This window comes from Equus asinus, chromosome 10 (genome assembly GCF_041296235.1).
Source record: "Equus asinus isolate D_3611 breed Donkey chromosome 10, EquAss-T2T_v2, whole genome shotgun sequence".
NCBI lineage: Eukaryota > Metazoa > Chordata > Mammalia > Perissodactyla > Equidae > Equus > Equus asinus.
This window is the reverse complement of record NC_091799.1, coordinates 55,152,225-55,167,697: the sequence shown is the minus strand read 5'-3', so window position 1 is coordinate 55,167,697 and position 15,473 is coordinate 55,152,225. Positions and strand designations below refer to the sequence as shown.

The window sequence follows — 15,473 nt, the reverse complement described above, 5'->3', positions numbered from 1 at the left end:
CAAGCAACCCAGGTAGGGCATAGCATCTCTGGCCTCCTGAGCTCCAGATCTGAAAAGCAGGGAGGCAGGACCAAAGGAAAAATGCAAGTTTTCCTACAAACCAAAAGCACCCAGTTGGACAGACAGCAGGTACATGTTTAATGAAGACATGCTGCAGGCAAGGGAGCTGATAAGAGGATATCATACCCCCTCCTGTGAGATCCACACTGTGCCACTGATGTCCAGGCCACAGCGGTGAGGTCCCTTGGCCAGGATAGCACACTGATGCCAGGGCTGGGGTCACAGCCATCTCCATGACAACCCACCAAAACCTGCTTCCTGTGGGGGTGAGGGAGGGCCTTGCCCCCACCTCCTTACACTGGGACCTGTTCCCAGTTCCCAGCCCCTCCCGCTCACCTGTGTGAGGTGCGCATATCCACAGGCCCGTCGCCTGCCTGCCCTTCGCCTCTGCCCATGGCTGTCGCCTCTGCTCCCCTGAGCAACCCTTGGGCTGGGCCTGCTCCTGGCTCAGGTGTCACTCTCGTGTCTCCATCAGCATTTAAATCTGAAGTCAACAATGCTCTCTCCATTTTTATTTTCTTGCTCTCCACATCGTCTTCCACTGGGTCCCGTTCAAGTGCTCGTTTCTGACTCCGTGTTCGGCATGCTTCTTCAGTCATTCTGAACTTGGGGGGAAGGGGAAAGTACAACATTTAGACTTGGCACAACAAATACACTACCTTCTTAGAAACTTTTCAAAGTGTCAGCTTGGTTTTCCTCACCACGTGATGATGGCAGAAGTAAGTACAACAAACAGAGGACCAAGAAAGTGTGTCTGGGACATTTCTTCACTGGGGAAGTCTAAGACAGCAGCAGTGGAGCATCTGGGGAGCTGAGCTACACGCCACCCCATCTGGGGCCAGAGACTTGAAGGGACCTGGACAAGAACAATGGAAGGTGGCTGCTTATCAGAGAGAAGAGGAATTCTCTGCACTCCAGACTCAAGAACAAATAGAGAAAAACTGTTCTAGATCTGAACTCCCTGCCTATGGGATTCTGAGCACCTGCACTGGACTGTAGGTGTCTAGAATCCGGGAAGGGGGACCATGTTGTCTCAGGAGGAGTGTCACTGCCTGGGTCCAGCTGTGTACTGCAATGACTTGGGCTGACCATTCTTCTCCCCTTCAGTGAGGGGTGGCCTCCTCACTCCCTGCTCACCTCAGTGGGGTGAGGAGTGGGGATCACGCTTAACCCTTTGACCGCTGGCAAGGTATACTGAGTGGGGTGAGGCCTGGCCCATCACCACACCAGCGCCCTATACCTGCAGCACGTACATATCTTGATTTAAAGAAGAAAGAAAAGAAGAAAAAAACAGCTGAGTCAGTTTTTGATCCCATGACATCACTGGGCTCCACATGACCCTTCCCAGGATTCAGTCTGAGAGACAAAGCACTTTCCAGAAAACCAGTCTGAACCGGTTCCAGACAACAAGCTGAAGTGCTGTTAACCCTCACAGAGACAGGACAGACGACAGCGCAGTGATGTCTGTCTGCAGGGAGGCTGCTGGCATTCCACAACAGAGTCTGGGACACGGGCACTTGCTCTTAAAGGAGCCGCTCGGAACCCAGCCTTGATGTTCCAACAGGGCAGGACACGGGAAAGAAGACTGCCAGCATCAGGATCTAAAAAGCCATGCAAGAGTTCACCAGGGGACAAAAAACCACTTAGCTGCCAGGCTCTAGTAGAATTCCCGAAGTGCCAGTTCTCCACAAGACAGTCAGTGCCTATGTCCACCAACACAGGGCCCAGGGAGGAGCACACCACATGAGCCCCTCAGAGAATCCCAATTCACACCTGCGGCGTGCCTACACTGAAGGCCTCCCAGCTCTGTGTCCACACAGGCAGAGCACCCAGGGCCTCAGTTTCCTCACTAGCAAACACACTGGGAGACCTGTCTTGGGCAGACCCAGCCCTGGAGACCACTTTCTGGGAGGCTGGGGACAGCACAGGACAACAAAGGGGCCACCTCACCATGTATTGGATGTGCTCCCGAACTGACTGACTCACAACCATCTTAAAGGAGCTCATTTCACAAATGATCAAGAGTGCAGGGCCCTGTTCCAAAGAGCCCTTCTGTGGACTTAGACTGAAAGGAGGGAGAGTGACAGCTGCTTTGTGCTCCTGGTATGGGAGGCAGAGCAGTCCTTCTGTATATGTCTTAGGCCAGTGTGGCCCAGCCAGGGCACTCAGACATCCGCTCCTAGAGGCAGCCCCAAAGGGCAAAACTGAGCAGGTCTCCCTGTGGCCATGTCACCTCTGGGGTGCTCCCCATCATGTCTTGATGGAGGGCGGGGTCTGAGAACTCTGAAGCTCAAGGGCATGGGCTATCTCTTTGGTCTACATCTGCCCCCAACCCCTCCTGGTATCTCAGCCTGCACCTGCCACCCATCCCCTACCAACTGCTCTGTCCCAGCCGTCCCCTTAACAAACCCCCAACCCTCTGCTCTCGCCCAGATCTCCCTAACCCCTCCTCGACCCTATGCGGAGGTCGTTTCCTTACTGCCCCAGAGGGAAGCAAGGGATGCTCCCAGGTCCCTCTTAGCGTAAAGTTCTACATTTTATGTCCTTCTTGAACAGGCCTTGACCACAAATCCGGTCAGCTTGCTCACTGAGTCTGTCCATCCTATCTCCCTGTGAGACTGCAGACAAGTCATTGCCCTGAGTGTCAGTCACCCTGCCCTCTCCCTCACTGTGGGAGGGGTGGGTCATCTTTCCTTTGGGCACTGCCTGAAACAAGAGCTCCTTGAATATTTAGGAAACTAGATGAGAGGAGGGATTTTGGCAGCCACCTTGGATGGCAGGTATGTGTACTCCCAGAACCAGGGAGGCGCCTATCAGGGTGGAAGATGAGGGGAGACCAGGACCTCAGGCAAGGAGAGCCCCAACTACAGTCAGAGGAAATTCTATTCCTAAGGGAGAAGCTCCCAGTCTGGCCTGGTGCCCCCTAGGGGAGAAGGAGGCTCCAAGGTAGGCAGGGAGAACATACCCTCAAACAGCATGACGCTGCACCCCTAATCCTGCACTCAGACCCGTCCCCTATGCTTCCCTACTCCACCTCTGATCCAGCCCAGCGGCCCCACTGCCCCTCCCAGGGCAGTCTCCAGCCTGGTAAATCCCAAGTCCCAATCCATGAAGCTTATCCAAACCCCAGACCCTGCATGAAGTCCTTCCTCCCAACCACCCACATGGGTAGGGGAACAAAGACAACGAGGTTGCTGTGTGCCAGGTCACCAGACCAGCGAGGTGGCGCCCAAGTGATCTCACTTCGTCGTCACTGGTGTAGGACAAGCAGTCACAAGGGGCCAAAGCAGAGCTTCACACCCACAGGGCTGCTCCCTCCAGCCGTGGGGACCACCCCAGGCGGCAGGCCCTCACAGAACCCCAGTTCTGGTAGCTGGTTGGGGTCCCCAGCAAAGAGCCCAGGAGACAGCCCACCTGCTTGTGCTGTGTGTGCAGCGTCAGGGCAGCTCACTCTGAAGCTGAGGGGCTGAAACTCTGCCAACCCTGGGCCAGAACTGATGGCCAGCCTGGCCACACACATGCCCTGTACCTCTGGTGGGCCACTCTTGGGGGGACCTGCTGCACCCTTCCCCCACCACAGGGAGGACAAGCACAGTGGGAGGGGGTGGGGCCAGCCATGGGGGATGGCACCTCCAGCTCTGATCTCCCCTCCATGGGTGGAAGCTCCTCCAGAGAGAAGGCTTCCTTAGCACCCCCATGGAGCCTACTACCAACCAATCTCCAGCACCGAGAGGCAGCTGCTCCTAAAGAGGGCAGGTGCTGGTAAGAAGTGGCTCCTCCCTCCTCTCAACATGAAGGACCCATGTCCCCAGCACATCGGGGCTGGTAGCCACCACCTTGCAGGCACAGATCCAGGGACAGAGACAACTTTGTGGGGAAGAAGCCAGCCTTGAGGAGTGAAGCATGACCGATGCTGATGCAAAAAGCAGTGAGGAGGTGCATTAGAATACTTTCTAAAGAGCAGGTGAAGAGGCTGGATGACCTCGACTGGCAAATTAGGATCTGCTTCACAATTCCTGGTGAGTGAGGAGAGGAGAATGAAGGGAAAGCAGTGACGACAGCAGAAGTTCCAGCACAGGCCCGCTGGGGAACTGCTGGCCCACAGAGCAAGTCCCTCTTACCAAGGCAGTATCCAGTGCTGGCTGCTGCCTCCAGGGCAGATCCGACAGCAGCATGCCCACTGGAAAGACGAGGCCACCAGGTCCACAAGGCTGCCTGAGGCATAGGCTGCTGGCTACAGGGGAGCAGGGCAAGAACCTAGGCGGCCTCAGCCCCTCCTCACTCTCTCCAAACACAACCAAGACACAACCCAGGTTTGCTCAGCTCCAAGAAGGGCAGGTTCCAGCCACACTAGAGGCTACACAGGCACAACACAGACTCCAGGACTATGGGGCCACTGAGCCCTGGGCAGAATGCTGATGCAGGGCTTTGGGTTAAATGCAGATTTCAACTGCCTCTACCAAAAGCTCCTTTATTTTAGTGAAAGAGCACGGGCCACTCATCTGAGAACCTCAGGAGGAAAACCTGTTCTAAAACAACTCCAAAAGGATAAATTACGCTATAGCAGGAACCAGAATTTTTAAACTGGACTCGGGAGACCAAAATAAAGCACCTCACACAGGCCGGGCCCAGGAGGCCAGTAAATGTCTCTCAATAATTGAAAAAAAGAGGAGGGAAGCTAGTCTTGATGACCTAGTGGTTCAAATTCGGCACTCTCACCGCTCCAGCAGCCCGGGTTTGTTTCCCGGTCATCGAATCAAACCATCCATCTGTCAGTTGCCATGCTGTGGTGGCAGCTCACACAGAAGAACTAGAAAGTTTTACAACTAGGATATACAACCATGAACTGGGGCTTTGGGGAGGAAAAAAAATCCCACACAACAAATGACCCTATTTAGGGGGAAGAAAAAGAGGGGAGAGAGTAAACATACACAAGTCACAGAGCCAGACCCTGAGGCATCATCATTAATACTATTGGCACTAGGAAATGCTACTTATACTACTCTGTGACTAACACATGAGCAGGAACACTACTAGTAATACTCCTGTTTTAGGCATGAGGAAAGGGAAGCTTAGCAATATGTGCTTGGGATAAGTGACAGAGCCAATGATCTGAAAGTGGACTTGGAGTGCTTTTCCCAGAGCCCAGAGGAGGTGGTGACGGAAGGAGGATGCTGTGTGTGGCCTGACCTCAGGGGGAGCACGGAGAGGTCTGGGGGCGGGGATGCGATGTGTTCTGAAGGATCATCTGATTGATTTGGGGACAGACTGGGGTAGGGGGTGGCAGGGAGAGTCACGGGGTATCTGTATCTTGTGGCTCAGAAAGGGAAGGAGACAGAGCAGTGCAGAGAGAGAGGACTAAATGCTGGGTGTACTTTAGAGGATACAGGAAACAGAACATGCCAACAGCTGGACGTGAGGCCAGAGAGGGTTGCTTTGCTTTGTTTTGTTTGTTTTGGCCTGAGCAACTGGAAAGATGGAAGTGATTTTCTGAGATAAGGAAGGAGCAGATCTGGGGGAAGAAGGCTGGGAGTGGGGTAGTTTGGACATCCTTATTGTGAGCTGTCAACACAGAGAGGCTGAGAAACGTCTGCTCACAGGTGGAGGCCTGCACATGGGGCAGCCATTGTCCTCACAGTGGTGTGGAGCACCCTTTCCTGTCAGAAAGAAAGAAGGGCCTGTGAAGCAACAGATGCCAAGCTGGGTGATAACAGAGTCCAGAGGCTGGCCTCACTAGCCACTGGCCAACCTCCACACCCCTCGACACATAGGCCCCACCAATGGGCAGCTCCCCAGGCCTGCAGCCAGGTGCCCATAGCCCACCAAGTAAACGCACAGTACAGATGGGTCTCTGCGCCCTGGGTCCCAAGGCTGGGGCTGTGCCACCTCTATGCATGGACTCATCTCCTGCCTGGACCCAGGAATCCTATCCACCCTCCTAGAGACACCAGCCTGAGGAAGCTCCCAAGGCCGAGTCCAGATCTGCACACCCTCCAGAGGCTCCCCATGTTCTTGAGAGTCAAACTCAGGCACCTGGGGAGAGAAGAGTTAAGGTGCACTGTGGTGCTGGTAGCCCCCAGCTGACAGGCAAATGCTTTTCCTTCCAGAGCAGAGACCTCACTCTGCTCATGGTCTGAGCCACTTTCTGACACATATCTCTTGACTGACTGGCAGGGATGCAGCAGCTGTGTTCTGGAAGAAACTCACGCCAAAAATAGCCAGCCTCCACCACCAGATAGAGCAGAGAACAGAGGCCAGACCTCAGGGAACAACTGGCTGGGGAAACCTGTCACTTTCTGAGCCTGAGTTTCCCCAACCATACCTCACAGACCTGCTATGTGAAGAAACAAGGTTATCAGAAATAACCTGAATGAGAAAACCGAGTTGCAGAATTGTAGAATACCATTCACATGGTTTTAAAATGCTTATAATCTGCAGAAAAAATACCAAAAGAATGTTTACCAAAATCAAAACTGATAGAAATTGGGCTAAAATCCACAGCACTCACCTCTGAAGAGTGGATTAAGAACTTTCACTTTCCGTATTAAATTTTTTTTTTAAAAGATTCACACCTGAGCTAACATCTGTTGCCAATCTTTTCTTCTTTTCTTTGTTTTTCCCTTCTCCTTCTCTCCAAAGCCCCCCAGTACGTAGTTGTATATTCTAGTTCTGATCCTTCTGGTTGTACTACATGGGATGCCGCCTCAGCATGGCCTGATGAGCAGTGCCATGTCCGGGCATGGGATCCGAACTGGCGAAACCCTGGGCCGCTGGAGCAGAGTGCCCAAACTTAACCACTCGGTTACGCAGCCAGCTCCTAAACATTTCTGTATTGTATCTCTTAGCAGTGACTACATATCAGTCTTGTAGTCAGAGAAAACAAAAAGGCAAGTTAGACGAAATAACACTCCTACCTAGAGAGGCTGAGAAGTGAAAGGACAAGTGTCAGCTGGGGGTAGGGCAAGCGGAGAAGGCCCTGTGGGAGGGAGGCACTTCCCAGATCAGAGGGCACTGGTGACGTAGGGAGGACACATGGCCTGCTCCTCCAACCGGCAAAACCAAGAACACAAGACAAACATGTAACCTTCAGTGGAGTGAGAGGGGACACCACTGCCACTTTCCCATTTGTTATTGCCAAATCTCCACACAACTTAAAGATCCCCTTCTGTGTCACTTACTACAGCAACTCTCAAGCTCTAAAGAGTAGACACAAACCCCCTGATTCATTCCCCCAGCCGACCTTCTACCTGGGCCATCAGGTGTCCCGAGTGGCTGCCAAGCTACAACACCAGTGTGAGCTCACTCTGAGAGGGCTCACATCCCACATGGTCCCTCACCAAGACTGCCCACAGCAAAAACCCCTATACTATTCGGCAGCTTCATCTCTCCTCCTGGATCGATGTTCAACTCTTCCACGGCAAAAACTTCTTTTTCCCATTCATCTTCATTTTCAGAGTGGGGCAAACATTACAAGTTTGTATGCACTACTGAGTTAAACCTACATTTCTGTAAATGAACCTCATGAAGTGTGTGACTCCTGGGGATTTTTTTTTTTTTTTTGCCTATACAGAAAAATGAAGGTAACAAGTCAAGTGTTATCATTAAAAACTCCTGCATTCAGGCTTTCTGGAAGGCAAGTGTGCTGAGATGGAGACTCACAACCTGAGGCTGATGCGGGAACAGGAATCCAGAGAGATGGTCCAGGCAGAGGAACAAGGGCCAAGCCACTGAGCAGGGAGGGTCTCAGGCAGAGGACGAGAAGCCACAGTGAGTCCTGTGCCAAAGGTTTTCTCAAGGAAAGAACAAAGTCTGACTACTGACTGACTGAACCCAGGTTCTTAACCCTCAGTGGTCTGAAAATTTAAGACGCTCCAGAAATACAAGCGTTTTCTCTCTTGTACACCATGAGGAGGGCCCTAGCCCAGCCATCTGGCTAGAAGCTCCGTGGGCCTCCAAAGACCTGGACTGAGAAGACTCAGGAGAGAGACTTTCTCTTCAGCAAGTGATTGGGGCAGAGGGCCACACCCATACATGCCCAGGAGGGCAGCTGCCATTCACTCAGAGCCTCTGTGTGTTGAAGATGGGAATGTTACCCCACGAGGTGGGCTAAGGGTCTGGGTCTGAAACCCAGGTCCACCAGTCCTCTTTCTACCTGGCACTCTCACAGGCTGCCCACTGTGGAACATTCCATGTATGGTGCATAGGCTTTTTGCTAATCATGTTTAAACGGTTTGTTTCCATCTGGAGTGACAAGCACATGGTGAGACTAAAATGATGCCCATGCCAGTGAGGAGAAGGATGGAACAGCCATTCTCAAATGCCTCCACGGTGGCCACACCTGAGAAAACTAAGATTTGCTCTCCCTAGGGCAAGGCCAGACAAGACCCCAAAGCCAGAAGGTATAAGCCCCCTGCAGTCAGACGTCACCTACAGCCACCAGGTAAGAGGCTACATGACAGCAGGGCCTCAGCATCAATGTTCCTGGTGTGTCCCTAGCCCTAAAAGAGTGCCGGCCACACAGCAGGTGCATGGCAAACAACTGACGACTAGATGAACACAGGTTTTACAAAGAGGAGCTCTCTCCAAGATGGGGTGGGATGGACCAGACGCCTCAGGCCCCCTTTTGATACTGGGGTCCTCAGATCTTGACCCAAGTTTATTGCTCCTTTGTGATTAACAGAAATGTAAATTCTTCTTACTTTTAAGGGCATAATACTAACACTGACTGAGCAGCTACTTCTCACGGATCAGCTCCGATGATCCTCACAACCACCTGCAAGGTAAGTGCTATCATCAGCTGCCATTTTATAAGTGGGGAAACTGAGGTAGGCAGAGGTCACAGAGAGAATGAGTAGGACAGTTCTGGGAACTGAAGCCCATGCTCCTCCAGGCAGTGCCCATCAAAATATCGTGTCAACCACCCAGAGTCAGGCATGAAGTTTCCAAAGGACACAAGGAGCTCCTCATAAGCAGAAAGTTGGGTTTGACCTGTCACACTCACCTCACGGGGTCCAGACAAAATATGAAACGATTACAGCTTTATTGAGTGTCATGAGTGAGACCACACCTTTTGCTGTTTGCTTTCAAAGTACAGTAAGTTCTGCTGGAGTATAACACACGCATGCCTAAAAACTGCCACGCAAAAATCAAGCCATAAAAACACAGGGCTTTTGGGAACATGGTTAGGTGCACAACATCCCAAGACATCATCGATGACATAAAAAAAGACAGGAACTTGATTTTAAAAATGGTAGCATGTTAAATGGCTAAGAAATACACAAGTGCTTCCTGAAGCCTCACCCCTCACCTGGGGGAAGGGCTGCCTGTTTGCTGTGACTATGGGTGGGCTGTGGTTTCTGAGTTTCTCTGAAGTGCTGCGAGGAGGCTGTCTGACCCCAGAAGGGGATGGAGGAGGCCCAAGTATGTGCATTTTGATTTTGTGTACCTGCAGGTGCTCTGTTTAGCTGAGAGTAGTTTTCTGGATTCACCTAGTGCAGGAGTCAGCAAACTTTTTCTTAAAGGGTCACAGTAAATATTTTCAGTTCTGTAGGCAATTCAGTCTCTGTCCCAACTATTTAGCTCTGCAGTTGTGATAGTATGTCCGCAAATGGTCATGGATTGTCCCAATAAAACTTTATTTACCAAAAACAGGCCACCAGCCTGAGGGCCACAGCTTCCCAACCCATAACCTAGCATTTCTCCTGGACAAAACCACACTCAACCAGATGCAACCTGTGTGTTATATATCAACTTTGTATATATATATATATATATATATATATATATCAATATATATCCATATATCAGTATATATCCAACTGTGCCCTAATGTATCAGTAGCATTGGAACAAATCTGCTTTTCCAAAACAAGCATTATAGCAGAACTGACTACAGAGAAAAATCAGTTAAAACAAAGACTTAAACATTTAAATTCAATCCAAGCCCAAGACTCAAGGTTAACTGCTTTGACGAAGTCAAAAGAAATTTAGTTTTGAAAAGTGTCAAGTGCAGACAGCTCACTGCAGGGTCATTCTGTCTCAGTGCATGGGTCAATTTTATACCATCCTAAAAGCCCTACACACACTCAAGATAAATAAGTCCCCTCGTACAAGGAAATAGCATGCTATAAACTCTATTACTGCAGTGGATGAAACTTTAACCCAGTTACAGAAACAAGCGGTTCCCTCAGCACATATGCCTGAGCAACAAACCAAAGCTCTGAGGAAAAGCGCAGGGGCTGAGTCTGAGAAGGACCTGAGGGCACTGGCACACTGGGCTGAGTGGCTGGAGACCTGGGGGCCCCAGGGACACCCTGCAGTAGGAAGGAAGCCGCGGGGCCCAGCCTCTCCAGGTAACCAGGACTCGCCTTTACTCTTGAGGGCTGGGGAAAGAGGAATTATCTGTGCCAGGAAAATATTGAGATGGGCACTTTACCTGGCAGGGGGTGGGATGAGTGGATTCAGGAGGACAGAGGTCCACAACAGACCACCTCAACTGTCCCGGGTCCTGGGAAGGCAAGCAGCAGCATCACAGCTCTGCAACCCTGTCCTAGGCGATGGATCAAGATTCCAGAACAATCCTCTTGGGTGGCCAAAGGTCTGCACTAAGTGCATGCTGCCTGCAGCTCAGCCTCCCCCTAGTGAGGGCCTTGGTCCTTCAATTGTGCTAACATTTACAGGAACACTAGGCCTGATTGGTGGGCACATCACTTCACTCCTGAATGTCCTGTCTATCCAACACTGGGGCTCCCTGGACCTGGGGAACCAATGAGGGTTTTCTGAGCCTTCTGCCTGGTGTTAAGAGAGGCCAATGCAGCTCACCGGGTGGACAGTCACTTTACAAAAATGAGAGACATGACCAAGAAATTCTGTCCTGTTGAAGGGGCTCAGTTGCTCCTTTGAAGGTCTCACCATCAGCCCCCGTTGGCCAGGGTGCCTGGGCTCTGGGCTCTTCTCAGGAGGCCAAGGGCATCAAGAAAAAGAGGAAGAGACAAGGAACACACAGCAAACCCAACTTGGGAGCATCTGACCCCACTCAATAGACACCCTATTGGCAGAGGACTGACGCAGAAAGCTGGGGTGTCAACAGACTTCCTCACTCCCCAAAGCAGCAGCACACCAGTCTAGCTACACACCAGGAACCATGTACCACACACAAATATACGTGTGTGTGCACTCACACTGGTGCATACTCAGACACGTGTGCCTGCTCACATGCACACCACCTGCACTCACACATGTGTACAGTTTTCATCCCCTTCTCCCACTGCCAAATCTTGCCCAATTATCTCAGAAAAGGTCTTTCTTCTCTGTCCACTTCTGAGCAAAAGGACAAGAATTCTCATGAGTGATCAGTGTCCACTTGGCTCCTGATCCACCTGTCTCAAGTAGAAGGAAAACCATAAAGTACAGAAATGAGATTAGACACAGTTGCCAGAATCACAACATCTAAAGCACGTGAAGGAGCCCAGAGTCCTACATGGCCTCGCACGGATTCCTGTGCACCTCTACCACTTCAACCCACAGTTCCTTGAGCCCAGTCACAGACAAACGATTTCACACCCAGCTGGAGCAGCAGACCACTCTCAAATCACTAGCACTGCAACCATGCCTATTTCCACTACTTTGTGCACATAGTAATTTAAGCTTCCAGAGAAGGCAAAGAACTGACCACTGTTTACTGTTGCTTATCTGGGTGATGCGTGAACCCAGAAGGAAACTTCTGTAGCACGAGGAGCCTAGTCAGTTATTAACTGCCCAGGACATTCCTTCTCCTAGTTCACAGCCCATCTGGCCCAGAAGGATGTGGACACTGATGGGCTCCTGACAAACTGATCCTGCATCAGACAGTGACCTCTGAGGGGCCAGTGATCGTGGAGAATCTCCTCTGCTGAGGGTGGAAGACAAGCAGCTTAGGGTCCCCACCTTTGTGGGAGCAAACAGCCAGAAAGGGCTGTGAGATGAATGTGCAAATCATCATTTTATTACAAGTCAACACCAGAAAAGGAGTCCACCCTGCTGGTCTAGAGGAGGAGAGGAAGAATCCAGAAATGTTTCATTTGAGCTGAGCCCCAAGGGTAGAATCTGGATTCTTACAAATAGAAGAGGGAGGAAGAAATGGCAGCAGGAAAGGTCAAGTGGCAAAAATTAGACAGGCATACAAAAACCCATCTCCAAGAAAAGTAGACAAAGCCAAATAAAAGGAGATTACAACTTTTAACATCTGTTTTTTAAATGGAACGAGGTCACTTGGAAGGAAGAAGCATCCTCACTACAGAGAGGCCACTTACTCAGTGTGAGAGGTTAGCAGTGAAGACCAAGACCGGGCCTCCCATGGGCTTCCCTGGGCACCGAGTGCCCTGCAGGAGTCCAGGGAATGCAGGGTGGGTGGGGTGAATACCTGACAGGCCATCAGCCTGTGAGAGTGGGGAAGGCTGAAACCTTTAACTGGGTCCTGAACGACAGATGAGGAGAGCACTGAGAGCTATGAAATGATATAGAGTAGACTCCAAAAAGACATGCACACACACAACTTAAATGAAGTGCCTCCAGCCACTCCATCAAATAAATCAATTTCAGCACTAGTGCTCTCCTCCGGTGACCTCTCTGCCCTGAGCCCCGACAGGCACTCTCTACCTACCCCTTCCAGGAAGAGACACCATCTGTAAGTGCTGCGCTCAGCTCAGTTGCAGGAGTCAAAAGGGGAAGGTTATGTTCAGGAGCATCTCAGCCTCCTCCCAACATGGCACTTCTAACATCCTAGGTGTTCCCAAACACTACACTGCTAGATGGTGGTGTCCCTTCCCTGCTCTTCATCTAAAATAGGAATGACCCATCAAATTTAAGCCCATCACCACCCGGGAGGGTTGTCATCCAAGGTAAGGTCGGACCAAGACATTCATCCTATCTAGTCACTTTCAGTCCTTGTTTCAAGAACTACCCAGAGGTGCAGGTTGTTAAGAGTGAAAGGAGTAAAAAGAACTGGCACCTCTGGCTTTCACATTTAGAAATAAACACACATTTACAATCTGATTGTTGATTGTTTTTTTAAGGTAGAGGACTTGTAAATTATGCCTCCAAAATAATGCTTTTTGGGGATATATTTAACAAAATTAACCTAGAGAGAAGAAACTTTAACATAAGTCATAACCATCAACATTTTCTTTTTTCTTTTTTTTGAGGAAGATTAGCCCTGAGCCAACTACTGCCAATCCTCCTCTTTTTGCTGAGAAAGACTGGCCCTGAGCTAACATCCATGCCCATCTTCCTGTACTTTATACATGGAACGCCTACCACAGCATGGCTTTTGCCAAGAGGCGCCATGTCCGCACCCGGGATCCAAAGCGGCGAACCCCGGGGCTGCCAAGAAGTAGAATGTGTGAACTTAAGCGCTGCGCCACAGGGCTGGCCCCCCATCAACATTTTAAAAATAAAACCTTAATGGTGTTCAGATTCCTAAAGGCAAATCTCACGTAGACTCCTACACAGTGAGAAAGGAGCTGGTAGCATCGCACTACAGTACTCTGTGTGGGAACAAAGCAGGTTTCAGGACAAGTCATCTCCAGAAAACTGACAGTCACTGCCTTTGATGAGGCTCATGCCACAGGAACAGCCAGCTTCTGACGGTGCACCCCACCACTCAAACTCATTCAGGAGATGTGCAGGGCCTGGCGTGGAACAGCCAAGTCCCCATTCCTCACCTCCCTCCCTGGAGTCATGAGGTAGGGTGGGGTGGGGGGAGATTGGAGAAAGCAAAGACTCTATCCCCGGAAAATGGTGTAGGGATTATGTTATTTTCTTCCCCCAAACACAGCCTATCTCCTTAAAATAGGGACCACCACCAACCACCTAGCCACACAGATCTCACTCAGCTCCGTCTACACTGTGGCCCCATGCCTTGGCCTCTGAGCATCCCTTCCTGGTGACATGAGATGAAAGCCTGTGTTCATCTCCAGTCACGGCACACAGTAGGAAAAAGACACCTAAACTGATCACTATTTTCTGTGTGTGTGTATGTGAGGGAGATTGGTCTTAAGCTGACATCTGTTGCCAATCTTCCTCCTTTAGCTTGAGGAAGACTGTCGCCAAGCTAGCATCTGTGCCAACCTTCCTCTATTTTATGTGGGATGCCACCACAGCATGGCTTGACCAGCAGTGCTAGGTCTGCCCTGGGATCCAAAGCTGCAAACCCCGGGCTGCCAAAGCAGACAGCACGAACTTAACCACTACACCACCGGGCCGGCCCCAAAATGATCATATTTTAAGAGGGGGAGAGACTGGAAGCAACTAACTGTCTCTAAAACTGTCAACAGCTCCCCGAGGCTCATCTTGGAGATGAGGACTTGGAATATCTATTTGCTCTCTCCAAAGTGCTCAGTAAGCACCCAATGCTCCCCACGTGAAAGTGGCCCCATGTAGGCATCTGAGCCTCTAATGGCCAGGGCCTCTGCCCAAACCCCAACCCTGCAGCCTCAGACAGAGAAACAAATGCTGAGGGAGAACACAACACAGAAACAAAGGTGCCGCCTGTGGCAGGGAATCTGAGCAATATTAAATGTCCACAGGGAACCAGGGATCAGGAGTCACCTGGTGTAGGACATCAGCATGAGGGCTAGCAGATTGAATCTCCCTCCCACGGGAAAGGACCAGTCCTCTATCCCCTCCCAGCTGCCTCCTGGGCTGAGCCTCCTTATCTCACAAAGGGTTACACCTGCCATTTTCATGCCATTTGCAATGTGCCCAGCAGGTGTCACATCACAAAATGGGAGGCCTTAACCCTTCCAGGGCCAACTCCCTAAGGGCCCAGCCAAGACACAGCGCTAACCACCAGCTCCACTGAGGCCTGTGGCTGGACATGGCAGGGAGGTTTTCCATGGAAAATTCCAGGAAGGGCCAGAAAAGCTTTCTCCATTCCCAGGAGGGAACATGAGTGGAAAGTAGGAGAAGCAAGTGTGCATCTTTTGTCACTTTCATCAGGGCGCCAAGAAATGTGGTGATGCCATCGCCTAGAGGCCCTGCCGGGGCTTCTTTTGTCAAGCTCCTCCCTGCACACGTCCTGCAGTGGCAGAGCCACCCCAGGAAGATCAGAGCCAGCAGGGAAACCTACTTCTAGGCCTAAAGTAAGTTTCTGGTCTCAAGGAAGCCCATGGGCCTAAGAAACAGTTCCTACCGACGAACAGTTCTCGCAGCACTTCCTGCACAGCTGTTAGAGCTGGAACAGAAATCCTACTTCTCTCCTCCTCCTTGTTAAATAGAAATCTTCCCCTTGGGCAGGGCGTTCTTCTGGGTATAGACACTTACACCAACCTCCAGGAAACAGCTGAGCTGAGTTTGAGGGGCACCACATTAGCGGTGCTTTTTTGAAACATACTACTCAAGGTAAAACCAAGGCTTCACTCCAGCCTCCAGGTCCGC

General features: G+C 51.0%; 1 protein-coding gene across 9 annotated transcripts in view; it reads right to left on the bottom strand.

Moving 5' to 3' along the window:
- Positions 1–15,473, bottom strand: part of GATAD2A (GATA zinc finger domain containing 2A) — a 97,604-nt gene that overhangs the window by 35,668 nt on the left and 46,463 nt on the right. For 5 of the 9 annotated variants that reach the window (XM_014832226.3, XM_014832223.3, XM_070519514.1 and 2 more), the window contains one exon: positions 397–665. In XM_014832226.3, the coding sequence (XP_014687712.1) occupies positions 397–659 (263 nt within the window). In that variant the 5' untranslated portion in view covers positions 660–665. The remainder of the gene's footprint in view (positions 1–396; positions 666–15,473) is intronic. The other 4 variants (XM_014832227.3, XM_070519515.1, XM_070519516.1 and 1 more) reach the window with 1 other exon arrangement.